We start from the raw sequence: 14,486 nt of genomic DNA on the forward strand, positions 1-14,486 counted from the left end.
CACGGGTGCTAACCACTGGGCCATCTCAGACTGTCAGAGTCTAGTGTAGTCTTTAAGTTATAACTTATCCTGCATAAAAATCAACAAATACTATTGATTATTTTTATGATCTATAGAATTGTTTGTCGAGTAAAACGCCTATTAATAAAATATTTTTCATGATGTAAAACAACAACAGTGAAAATTATTTGGAGATATTACATAAAGTGGACATTTTGCCCAAGGAAACCAAAAATAAAAATTTAGTTAGTATTTTTTGGATTTTTTTTGTTACATTTTTTCTATACGGATTGTTTTTTTATATAATGACTTTGATTTATGTGATGATCCTTGATTTTATTGATAGTGATAGCGTTGTGCTGAAGTTGGCATAGTCTTATCTGATAGCTATCAATCAAATCAATACTGTTTTGTATAATTGTATATGCTGGCGAAGGTTAATGTATAGTCTTATCAGGCTATTTTTGGGACGATAGCTATCTATAATAGAATCAATACTGTTTTAAATTATTGTATATTTTGTTGAAGGTGAATATAATCTTATCAGACACCTACTCTTGTTTTGGCCCTTGAGTTAGACAGTGTATCAGTCAAAAAGTTGATACTTAATTGTTATCTATTTGAAATAATGACTACGATTTCATTTCCCATAATTGTATAACTAGGCAAACACTTCTGTTATACCCGACCGTATTATTATCATTTCAAATTTATTAAATATAAAAATATGAATATGTTTACAAATTAACTTATTTTTTTTAATGGAATAGGTTGTTGGACGAGCATATGGGCCTCCTGATGGTAAGTGGTCACCATCACCCATAGACAATGGCGCTGTAAGAAATATTAACTATTCCTCAACCTTGGGAACTAAGATGCTATGTCCCTTGTGTCTGTAGTTACACTGGCTCACTCACCCTTCAAACCAGAACACAACAATACTGCGTACTGTTTAGCGGTAGAATATCTGATGAGTAGGTGGTACCTACCCAGGCGGGCTTGCAAAGCCCTACCACCAAGTAAATATATATTACATTGATGTAAGACCTCTTTGTATACGTCACTTTTTTCTAGTTAAACAGTAGCCTATTTCCTTCCTCAGGCTCTTGATGATTTGTGTACCAGATTTCATTTAAATCGGTCCAGTAGTTTTGGCGTTCAAGCGTGACAGACACAGTTACTTTCGCGTTTATAATATTAGTATGGTTCATACCTACTTTAAAATTATTATCATATTATGTAGATATTGTATTTCTCACATGTTTTTTAGATAGTAAAATAGCAATACGACAATTTGAATAGCATATCAAGCTCTTAACGTTTATGGAAACAATAAATCTCTCACAATATGCCATCGTAATGTAACAGAAATCAATTCATAGATTATTCTTATTATTATGGCTTTCTGAATGACTCACAAAGTCCGGAATAAAGCAATTTATGTTCGTTTTATATTCACAAAGGGAAATGGATCCATTATATAGTAAAGTTATTTCACTTATTCCCATATCGTATTATGTATTCGTGTATTTATATACGACAACAATTGTAAAAATGTGTTTTGAATACTCTTCATATTATTGTCAAAATCGCTTTCACTTCTCCACCCACACAGACATATCTATGCATATTTAACTTTCAAGTGATTCAAGTCTGAACTCTTGGTACATTTGTTTTATTTTCAAATTCCATACTACATTTCGACACCTCCCGCGCATAAAGTCGTATGAAAAAAATTGTAAAATTTGCAGTAGTATCTTATGAGTGAGAAAATATGTATTTTTCAGGGATGTGTAGTTTTCATTATAGTATTGAAATTTCATTTTGAACAGAAACCATGTTACGATTTTTTGCGTAGAGGGTGTTGATATTTTTCGCAGGGTTGTTGACAAATGATTCATTTTTAACTTAATGTCTAGTTATTTTAAATAGTTAGTCGTATCTTCCTATGTAAATATTACGTTATTACTTTTTCTCCAAGCAAATGAATATAAAACCGATTCTTTCGGATACTTAATCTATCAGAGTCCAACCCTGATCTAAAAATGCTAATTGATAGTAATGACTTATCATCTAGTAACCAATTCGTAAATTTTTCTAAATATGAATAAAAACAATATTGCTTCGATTGTCACATGTAGCTTGATACAACCTTTTCTACTATTCATAGAGTTAACAACGTGTTAAAATAAAAAATAAGTTTATTCAAAGCTGCCAGACACAGAGCAAAAGCGTTATTCGTAAACAAAAATTCAAACGTAACTCATCCAACGACCTGCCTGGAGCAACTCGCGATATTTTTCATTCCAGCAATACATTAAACATTCATAAAAATATGTTTTGTCTGTGAACTTGGTAACGTTAATGTAATTTGATATGTCATACGCAATCTCAAATGAATGTACTTACATGAGTAATTTGTATGTAAACATATATTTTTAACTAGATCTGCCCGCAAACTTGTATACGATGGAATTTAAGAAAAAAAAATGTAGACTAAGTTACTTATTATACCAGTTAAAAGCACCATCGAAATTGGTCCAGTCGTTCCAGAGGTAAGCCGGAACAAACAGACCAACAGACAGATGGATAGACAAAAATTGTAAAAAATATTAGTTTGGTATATGTACCGTGTATACACATACATACATATACATTGAGTAAAAGAGGGCTATTTTAATATTACAAACAGACACTCCAATTTTATTATATGTATATAGATTAACTCAGTACTGTACATATTTTCATCCTGAGGACGTAGGTTAAGTCAATAAAAAAAACAAAAGCAATGCCAGTCTCAAGTTGGATTTTCGATTCTTATAAAGCACGCAACCTGTTGACTCTAAATCTGACCTCATCCAAACGTAACACATAAAAATATTAGTCTTTTAGAATGAAGGAGAAACGTTCTCAACGGTGTTTATTCGCTTTCAAGTGATGTAACAAAGAGGCCGTATGCACTGACAGTGCTTTGAGAAAGATTTCAAATTTGAAGAAAGGTTAGAACGCCTTTAAAAAAATATACCATTTGTATAATCATCAAAACAAAGTCGCATACCGATCTGTCCCTATGCTATCTTTAAAATGACGCAACGGATTTTGATGCGGTTTTTTTAATAGATAGAGTGATTTGAAAGAAAGGTTTTTGTATGTAATACATGGACAATATAGTAAAGAATCACTGATAATTATAGAATATATTAATAGTTTCTAATGCGATGTCATAAATGAACAGATTCGGTAGTAGTATTATCAGTATTACACCTGTGCGAAGCCGGGGCGGGTCGTTAGTGTGTCTATTAAACTTACAAAAATAAATCTTATACGTTATATATTACGGTTAAAAGTAACTTTGATGCATTAGACTATAAAAAGCAAGGGTGTGTAACATACAAATTGAAGGTTATTGATAAAACTATAAACATGGAACAAATTAATGAATGAAACGTTAGAAATACATTATATTTTTGTCATTATTTGTACAAGACCAACCAAACCAGTAACGAAAATAAAGAATAAATGTCACATAAACAGTTCGAAGACGACATGCTGTTTGCCGTCACGTAAAACGAATCGGTCTAACTCGCAAAAAGTACCAATAGAAGCTTATTATCAAAAAATAAAATCATTATTATCAATTTGAGTCGAGATGGTCCAGTGGTTAGAACGGGTGTACCCGTTAATCGATGATTGCGGTTACAAACCCAGGCAAGCACCGGTAATTCATATGCTTAATTTGTTTTTATAATTCATCTCGTGCTCAACGGTAAAGGAAAACATCGTGAGGAAACCTGCATGTGACAAATTTCATAAAAATTCTGCCACATGTGTATTCCACCAACCCGCATTGGAACAGCGTGGTGGATTATGTTCCAAACCTTCTCCTCATAGGGAGAGAAGGCCTTTAGCCCAGCAGTGGGAAGTTACAGGCTGTTGTTGTATCAAATAACACTTCAACAAGTAATTTGTACCACAAATATAATACACCATACGATATTAACTATCAATAACGTTTCTGCTATAAATAACAAAAATAACCACTTAAAAGAATTCAAAAAACATTCCTAAACCTAGAACCTGACGATAAAAGGCGAAATATTTTATCGAAATAAACTGCCTTACAATGTAAAGAACACGTAGCATACAGTGATCTATCATTTTTATGAGCTACCCATAAAAGCCCTAAGTCCGCAAGCCGAGTGTATGTAACAGCCTATATAAAACCGTTCTTGTGGGGAATTCGCAAAAGTTTTGGTTAAGAACACAAAACCAAATACTTAGGAAACATAATGATAGAAATTTAAAATATGTAATATCTCAAATCACACGTCATAAAAATAATATGTTAAGTGTAATGTAAAAATACTTTGAGGTGTATGGATGATATAGTTATTCAACGATCTTTTATTTTACATCTGCCCGTATCAGCGTTCACAATTTATTATTTACAAAAGACAATTCAGCTTCATTAATTTTAATTAAGAGTACCAAGTAATAATATAATAATAATATGAGACAACATCACATACATACGGTACCCTGATCCCAATGTAAGTAGCTAAAGCACTTGTGTTATGGAAATTAGAAGTAACAACAGTACCAGCACCCAGACCCGAGACAACATAGAAAATTAATGATAATCTACATCGACTCGGCCGAGAATCGAACCCGGGACCTCCGAGTGGCATACCCATGAAAGCCGGAGTACACACCAAACGACCGAGTATCACTTATAATATTGTTATTCTCATTGGAGTAACATATCAAGTAAAAAAGTGTATTTTTATAACAGCGATACGACTGTAATACTCGTAGCTATATAGAGGTATTCAATCACAATATTGTTTCGTTTCCTCATCGGGAATATATCAACTCGTAGCGCTATCAAGCATTAACCTTTATTTGTATAATCTTATCTGAATAGATCCAACGAATGATCCTTAATAAAGCTGATTTTTTAGATAATGATCCAATATTGATCAAAGTTCAACAAACTAATAGTTCAACTAGCTTTTGGCTGCGTTGGCTATGTACAGCAAACACAAGCGTGCACTAAGGTGTACTTTATATTTCCTTGGGGTTCGATGAGACAGATACAACATGATCCGGCGTAGAACTAATAGTTCTATGTAATTTCTAAAGCATGGCTCTAAAACTATTAATTCCGTAACATTGAGTTTCTATTCAGAAGAATTTAATAGTAAAGTTCAAAATCTATAGCCAAATCGGCCATTTGAACAAATGTTTCATATTCAATCGATTACACTGTGTTACTAAAATAATATATAAATACCATATAACACAAAATCATTCCTTTACCAAATATCATGGAATCTGTTTTTTCTATATTCAAATAAATATATGACAAGCCAAAATATACATCATCAAAGAAATGAAGCCTTGGAACACGTTTTCATGTATACGTAAAATAGCATAAAAAATAACCACTTTTGAGAAGCGATACGACTTGTCTCCATGCTATATTCAGGTCTGCAAGACATACTTTATGCAACCTAGCGCGATTTCGCGTGAGGAATTACATGATGTTTTTTTACAATTTGTTTTTAATTATTTGTATAAACTGTGATCATCATGTATAACTTTACAAAACAAACAAAGCTGGGGTTGCAAACGAGTCCAATAGACACGGATGAAGTTAATTATTGCCATGTTTATCTGGTTTATTATTATACCAAGTAGCAGTGTCGACGATGTTGTTGTATGCAAATGAACTCTGATTTAGGACATGGTATCTCGGTGGAATAACGTACTGAAATAATAAAGGCAATGTCCATGTGTTGACTCTGAAAGCAAGCAGAGCTGAATCACTAAATTGTTTCGTTTTGCTTTACACATGAATTATGATATACATTCAGTACAATACACGTTAACCCTTTAAATTTTATCAAGCGATTGATGATGGATGATTTTTTGAAAATAGTACAATGCTGAAAAAGATAGGTGAACAATGTATGACTAACAATAGTCTTAAATACATGACGACATCCGTGGTTGAGTGGTGTGTACACCGGTTTTCATGGGTACACCATGCTTATGCTTATGCCCGAGGTCCCGGGTTCGATTCCCGGCCGAGTCGATGTAGATTATCATTATTTGTCTATGTTGTCTTGGGTCTAGGTATTTGCGGTAGCGTCGTTACTTGTGATTTTCCATAACATAAGTCCTTTAGCTAGAGTAAAAGATATTTGATGTTGTCTCATATCTATTTATTTATTTATTATGTATTATATTATCGTTACGATAAATAACAGTTTTCAGAACAAGAGACTATTGCCTTCCATATAAAGTTTACTTTACCGTCTGGTCGAGATTTTACTGCTGCAATACCCAAATAAATAACAAATTCAAATCCCAGGTTCGAATTCCGGTTCAAACAAATAAAAGTTATTGGATTTTTGTCTTTGGTCTCGTGAATATCTTGGACAGAAGGCAATGTTGTCCTCCTGTGATGTTTACAACAACCTTTCTTTAGAAGGAATTAATAAAGTTAGATTCGATCAGGTCTTAGTTACATAATCGCCGCCTACGTAGATACACAGGCAAAGTAAATAAGATATTTATTTATGCTAATATTATAAATGCAAAGGTAACTAATGTACCTCTATATGCTAAAACTACTGAATCGATTTAGAATACATTTTGTATGGCAGTTTGGGTTCTGGGGAAGGACACGGATAACTTTTTTAATTCATCCATTGAACCCTTCAAGGGATGAATTTAATGCGGGTGATAGTTTGTGTGCTATAAAATTTTATAAATTAAGCGGAAGCAAAGCCGGATATACGGTAAAACAAGTTTATAATATTCTAGAAGTTAAGGTCCTAAGTAGTAATATTGAATAAACATCTTACATATTAACCATACGCATAGATGTATACTGTGCTGCTGACTCATAAGAAAGTGAAGTAAAAATATTAGGAAACAAATTATTCACTTCGATCAGAAATGAAATTTTATAGTTGTAATATTTTTCAATAATTATTCCTCGTTGTAAATAAATTTATTTAAAAACGATTCAAAATGTTAAATTAAAGATCATATAAATGTAAATGCTTGAAGGGAATATCTATGACAGAAGTCAGGTAACGAAACCATTGATCACTCTGATATCTTACAGTTCAAATGACAAATGACGTATAATTTCAATTTCTTTACGTTTTGACGCCAGATAAATCGTCTATGTATTTTGGTTTGATCGAATTTTCATATTTTCTGACGCTTTGAGCTAAAAATAAAGTAGTATTGTATCAGAATTATAATTATTAAATTATGAAAATTAAATAATTCATAAAACAAACGGATTTAAAAAAATAATCATTCTCTAAACATACATCTTAACGTTTATGATTGACGATTCTTGACGGCGTTAATTGTGTTTTAAAACTCTTAACAGAGCAAAGCAGAGTACACTTTGCTTCTTATTTTAATATGTGATAATCCACGAAGAATATCAATTAGGTATTTTTTAGTCAAAGCATAAAAAGTACAAACAAAAACAAAACTACAATTACTTGTCGGCCAACCGCGTCTCTAATAAAACGAAAATGTATGTACGTAAAGTTCAGAGGAAATTCTCTCCAATTAAATTAGCGGTTGAAACGCATTGCATTTATTATAAAGCTGTATAGTACGACACAGCTTAGATGTAGCATCGGCAAAATTCGTAAAACCGATCACATCCGAATTAAGTACGCTGTCCCAAATTATCAATATTTATTTCTTATGAGAATATGATCTACACAAACGTAATAATTTATGTCATATCATATGACCTTATTAATATATTCATCAATTTGAGACGTCATTATGTACTTGCTTTCTCGGTTTGGTCTCACGTAAGAAAGATGGGGAGCTATTTTCATTGGTTATATAAATCGGCAGTAATAGGTTTTATTGAATTTGCCGATGCTACATCTAAGTTATGTCGTACTATACCTGACTCGCTTTTAGGTTATCCAGGTTAAGAGCTTAGTTGTAAATTAAATATAAGTCATTATGTAAATTACTAGCCATAACTCGTTGTTACAATAGTCTTAGCAGCCTTGCTATTAAATAATCAGTGATTTTTTATTTGTACTTTATGTGTACTGTACCACATACATGTCGCGAGTAGTATTAATATAATTTACATTAGAAAAGTAAAAACGTAATGTAACTGCAACAGGCTCATTAATATTTTTATTATTTATTTAATGAGTCGTAAAAAAGACGGGCATAAGAGGTTAGGTCAAACTTTATGGTATACTAGGATTTATATTTGGTATTCGTTTTTAATGTAGTCGTATGTATTTGTAATTTTCGTATATTAGTTGCCGCCCACGGTTTCACATAGAATTTATTGGTTACATGGCAAGTATAATCATCTATTTTGTATCAAATTTCATCAAACCAGATTGGCTTACTTTCGCATTTATAATAATAGTTTCTATAAGAACGGTTAAAATATAAAATTACTTTGAATAATTAATATCTGTCTCTACAAATCCGTTGAGCAATATTGCTTGTCAAAATCTATAAATACTCACTCCGGTTTGAATTTACCTTTTCCCGTTTTCCGTTGTGAATTTATATACAGAGAATTATATGTTATGTGATTAATTTATCTGTTATATATTAAGTTGGGGAAAAAGTCTTTTCGCATGTAGTATGTATGAACTTGTAATAAAAACTTTTTGGCTATACCATTTGTATCTGGCTGGTTTTGGTATCATTAAAAAGTTTTAATTTTAAAGAAGGCACTTCCAAATTCAAATTAGGAATTTGTGTGATTTTCATTTGTTTTTGTTGTTGTTAAAATGAGTGAATCTAAAGAAGAAATTCGATACATTTTAAAATTTTACTATAAAAAAGGTAAAAATGCAACTCAAGCCGCGAAAAAAATTTGTGATGTTTATGGACCTAATGCAGTATCTGTGAGAGTAGCGCAAGTTTGGTTTAAGCGTTTTCAAGCCGGAAATTTTGATATCAAAGATGCATCTCGCTCTGGTCGCCCTGTTACGGACAAAATTGATGCCATTTTTGAAAAAGTTGAGCAAGATCGGCATGTTAGTAGTTACGATGTAGCTGAAGAACTGGCACCTGACCACAAAATGGTTTTGACTCATTTGAATAAAGCTGGGTACACAAATAAGCTCGATGTATGGGTGCCTCATGAACTCACTGAAAGAAACCTAATGAACCGTGTACTCATTTGTGATTCTTTATTACGACGTAATGAAACCGAACCATTTTTGAAGAAGCTGATAACTGGTGATGAAAAGTGGATCACATACGACAAAAACGTGCGAAAAAGATCGTGGTCAAAGGCCGGTCAAGCTTCACAGACTGTGGCAATACCCGGATTAACTCGCAACAAGGTAATGCTGTGTGTATGGTGGGATTCGAAGGCCATCATTAATTATGAGTTGTTACCGCCCGGCAGGACCATCGATTCAGAACTGTATTGCGAACAATTGATGAGATTGAAGCAAGAAATTGAGAGAAAGCGGCCAGAATTGATCAACAGAAGGGGTGTGGTTTTTCACCATGACAACGCTAGACCTCACACATTTTTAGCCACTCAACAAAAATTACGAGAGTTTGGCTGGGAGGTATTAATGCATCCGCCGTATAGTCCTGACCTTGCACCTTCAGATTTTCATCTGTTTCGGTCTCTGCAGAATTCCTCAGGCAGTGTCAGGTTAACATCACGAGAGGACTGCCAATACCACTTGTCGCAGTTTTTCGATCAGAAGCCCCAAAATTTTTACAGCAATGAGATCATGTCACTACCAACAAGATGGCAAAAAGTTATGGAACAAAATGGCACCTACATACTTTAGTCAAATGTAAATAAACTATAAAAAAAAACTTTTTGAATTTTCATATAAAATACGAAGAAACTTTTTCCCCAACCTATTATATTAGTTCAGTGAGAATTGGATTACATCCCTTTTTACTCTCACTAAAATTAATTATTTATTAAATTGTAACAACTTAGTAAATTGCAATAAAGAATATTCTTAAATTCTCTGTACTTGGGGTCTTCAAAATGAAACCAAAATAATTTTTTTTTCAGCAGCTTCTTATAACGAATAGGACAAAAATCGGCTGAGGCTATTAATATAAGATTACAGTCACAGTAATTTTGACGTATCAACAAAATGGCGCATTGTCTAGCACTAGCAGAGATAAGAACAACGGTTACTCCTATACATATTTAAAAAAAGTCAAAATATATTAGATGTTAATTGGTTCGAAATGTAGATTCTTGAAATATTTCCAAATGAAAGCTTTTAATGTGAATTTTTGTCGCTATATTTATTTATATACCTTCATTTTTACTATGACGACAGTTATATAATATCTACCGACTAATATGAACACATATTAAATATTAATAAAAATTAAGTTGTATATTTAAAAATATCCTACATTAATTAAAAAAAAAAAAAGAAACTAATAACGATATCAAACTTGCTTTGCGTTGAGGATAAAACTTATATGACGCTTTTACACCTCATGACCTCTCCCCTCTTTCTGTTCCCTAGTCAAGGACATGTAAATTATACTAGTAGCATTGCTATACATATTTTTATAATAAAAAGAAAAATATATTCATACTATACATGAAACTCTATGCTTTTATTTATATTATTCCATATATATTTATAAGACACTGGCTAGATCCTAGCTAGATGTATTCCCAATTATGTATTGAGTATTTGACGAATGATTTATTAATTGGAAAAAGATATTCGTATTACTGTTACTTGAACCTATACCAGTACGCAACTATATATAGATTCAGCCAATAAAGAGCAGTACCAGATATAGACATGAAATGCAATATATTAAGGGTTAAAAAACCACTCGATCGTAAAAGCCTTTCGCCGTCGAGTGTTGTAATTACTTTAAAGTCGCCCATTAACAGGATTCTTGCTTTAGACCCAGTTTATTTACAGACGCCATGGAAAGGAATTTAGTTGAATACTTGATCTGGTATCGGATGTCCGTATTTGTTTAAATACAAACTTATCTGAGGTAATATTATACGGCTTCATTGATACATTTATTTAAACGAAATATTAGCAATATATGGTGCAAACTTATTAGAAGCAACAAGTAGATAACGATAAATCTGTATATCTTGTATATTTAATGTGTTTATTCAGATTTCTACTTAATAAAAAAAAAAAGAAATATTACGAATTATTTACAAAAACAATCAGATTTTTTAGAAATCAAAATATTATTTTTAAAATATGAAAAAATAATGAAATCAATAATAGTATTTTAATAACAAAAAAATTTAACAAAAAGAAAAACCGACTTCAAACAAAACACTATTTGAAAACAAATGAATATGCACGAAAAAGTAATAAAAATAATTGCGTATTCAACATACTTTTTAGAGTCTTCCTAAGTTAAATGAAATGAAAAATATTAGACTACTTAAAAGTCGATTAACGATTATATCATGTAGTTATAATTATTGTTATATTTGGAGCCGGTGTCAGCCACGGTGCCCTTGCCCCAACAATCAAAAGAAAGAAGCGATACGAGCCCCTTGATTGATCCAGTATATTTTGTGTAAAAGGTAATTTGTAAAAAACATATTTGTTAAAGTATTCTCGTATTGTTTTTTGATAGATATACTGTAGGGTTTTATTGGCTGACACCGACTCCAAATATAACAATAATTATAACTACATGATATAATCGTTAATCGACTTTTAAGTAGTCTAATATTTTTCATTTCATTTAACTTAGGAAGACTCTAAAAAATATGTTGAATACGCAATTATTTTTATTACTTTTTCGTGCATATTCATTTGTTTTAAAATAGTGTTTTGTTTGAAGTCGGTTTTTCTTTTTGTTAAAATTTTTATTTATTTTTTGATTTTAAGTGAAACTGATGTTGACTAACTAATTTTTTTTAATATGGATAGATTAAGCGTTCCGTTTATATGAGTCAGAAACTACTTCGAGGACAATTTCAAAGGAAACTTGCGAATAAAGCAAAAATAGACTTTCGAAAATGCGGATTTAATACGTCACGCGGCGTAAACTACAAGGATCCCTCGAAAGAGCTGTAATCGAACTCAGCAAAAAAACTTTGAAAAAGACCAACTATATTTCGTACATCATATGACATCACATCACATACACAAAATTTGAGTAAGAAATTCTGCCCCATATCGCACCCCAACTGCGAGCCGTATAGGAGTTCCATCACTACATAGTATAAAACAAAGTCATTTTCTCTGTCCCTATATTTTTAAATCTACGCAACGAATTTTGATGCGGTTTTTTTTTAAAAGATAGCCTGATTCAAGGGGAAGGTTTGCGTATATAATACATGAACAATATAGTAAAGAAACACTGATAATTTTAGAAGTTTGCGATGTGATGTCGTAAATAAACAAATTCTGTAGTATATTTAGTATCAGTATTGCACCCGTGCGAAGCCGGGGTGGGTAGGTAGTTGATTATAATATTCGACTATGATAATTAAATAATTACGGAAGGTGACTCAAATATACAAATAACCTATAAATAAAAGATTCGACCGAGTATCGCTAACGTGCCCCTCAGAATTGTTCCGTTCCCTTCCGTTCCGTTACTTTGTCATGGATCCTGTGCTCAGAACCTTACCAAACTTTCACCAAATTACCCTTGAAGTATATATTTTATAATAAAAAAAGAATTATCAAAATTGGTTAACGTGATTTTCAGTTATTCACCTATTTGTCGCGCATATACATAATGCAAATTTAAGACTTATGTCGTTTTCACATGGATACCATAATCATCATTCATTCTCCTGCCCTTATCCCAATTTTACTTGGGGTCGGCACAGCATGTCTTCTCCTTCCATACTTCTCTGTCAGACGTCATCTCACAAGTAACATTCTTTCTAGCCATATCGTCTTTCACACAATCCATCCATCGTTTCCTTGGTCGTCCTCTACCTCTATATCCATCCACATCCATGCTCAAGGCCTTCCTCACAATGTGTTCCTCATTCCTCCGCATTACATGCCCATACCATGATAGCCGCCTTCCACAAAACTTCTCGGCTATCGGTGTCACTTTCAAACTTCCTCTTATATACTCATTCCTTACTCTATCCATTCGCGTAACACCACACATTCCTCTCAGCATTCTCATCTCCGCAACATGCAATTGTCTTTCAGTCATCCCTTTTGTAGCCCAACACCCTGATCCATACAGGACAGCAGGTCTGATCATGGTCTTATAGATCTTCCCCTTAAGTTTAAGGGGAATACGGGGATCACAAATTGTTCCCGTAACCTGCCGCCATTTCATCCATCCTGTGTTAATCCTGTGCTTCACCGTTCGATCTATTTCGCCATCGCCTTGAATGAGTGAACCGAGATACCGGAAGTCGGAGCAGACTGGAAGAGCTGCGCCATCAAGCGCTATGGCTTCGGGACCGGAGAGACCGCCGAAATCGCAGAACATGTATTCAGTCTTCGTTCTACTGATTTTCAGGCCAACATTCTCCAGTTTCCGTTGCCAATCCTCCAATCTGCTCTGGATCTCAGGTCCATCTTCACCAACCAGTACAATGTCGTCGGCAAAAAGCATGCACCAGGGTGCCTCCTCCTGTATGTCCGCCGTTAGAGCGTCCATAACCAACAGGAAGAGGTAAGGACTTAGAGCCGACCCTTGGTGCAAACCTACAGCCACATTGAACCGGTCGGTGTTACCGGCAGACGATCGGACGTAGGTACAAGATCCCTTGTACATAGCACGAATTAACTCCACATACTTCCCAGGCAAACCTTTCTCTTTCAATGCCCACCATAACACTTCACGAGGCACCCTATCATAGGCTTTCTCGAGATCAATGAACACCATGTGCAGGTTCTTGTGAGCACGTCTGTACTTCTCGCACAATTGGCGGAGTGCAAAGATAGCGTCCATTGCCCCTCGACCTGGCATAAACCCAAACTGATTTTCGGTAATTTCACTCTCTTCTCGCAATCTTCTCTCTATTACCTTCTCCCATACTTTCATAGTATGTGATATGAGCTTAATCCCTCTATAGTTGTTGCAATCCTGTACATCTCCTTTATTTTTGAAGATGGGCACTAGTGAACTACTGCACCATTCTTGTGGGATGGTTTCTTCATGCAACAACTTATTGAAGAATAAAGTCAACCACATACATCCTTCACTCTTTAATATCTTCCATACTTCAACTGGTATATCATCTAGACCCAAAGCCTTCCCATTTTTCATGCTTTTGACTGCTGTCATTACCTAATCCATGCTAATTTCTCTTACTAATCCCTTATTTACTTGCGCCTCTCGAAGAACACCATTCCAGTCATTTTCTTCATTCATAAGCTTTTCAAAATAGACCTTCCATCTTTCTTTTATTTCCTCATCTTTACATAAAACTTTACCAGCCTCATCTTTCATGCATTTGATATGTGTTATATCTCTCGATTGTC

General features: G+C 33.5%; 1 protein-coding gene across 1 annotated transcript in view; it reads right to left on the reverse strand.

Moving 5' to 3' along the window:
• The window catches only part of LOC124544244 (craniofacial development protein 2-like), a 68,028-nt gene that overhangs the window by 52,329 nt on the left and 1,213 nt on the right, over positions 1 to 14,486 (reverse strand). Inside the window, exon 2 of the mRNA XM_047122717.1 lies at positions 13,812 to 14,243. Coding sequence (XP_046978673.1) covers positions 13,812 to 14,243 — 432 coding nt within the window. The remainder of the gene's footprint in view (positions 1 to 13,811; positions 14,244 to 14,486) is intronic.

The sequence above is a fragment of the Vanessa cardui genome, chromosome 4, assembly GCF_905220365.1.
Source record: "Vanessa cardui chromosome 4, ilVanCard2.1, whole genome shotgun sequence".
Taxonomy (NCBI): domain Eukaryota; kingdom Metazoa; phylum Arthropoda; class Insecta; order Lepidoptera; family Nymphalidae; genus Vanessa; species Vanessa cardui.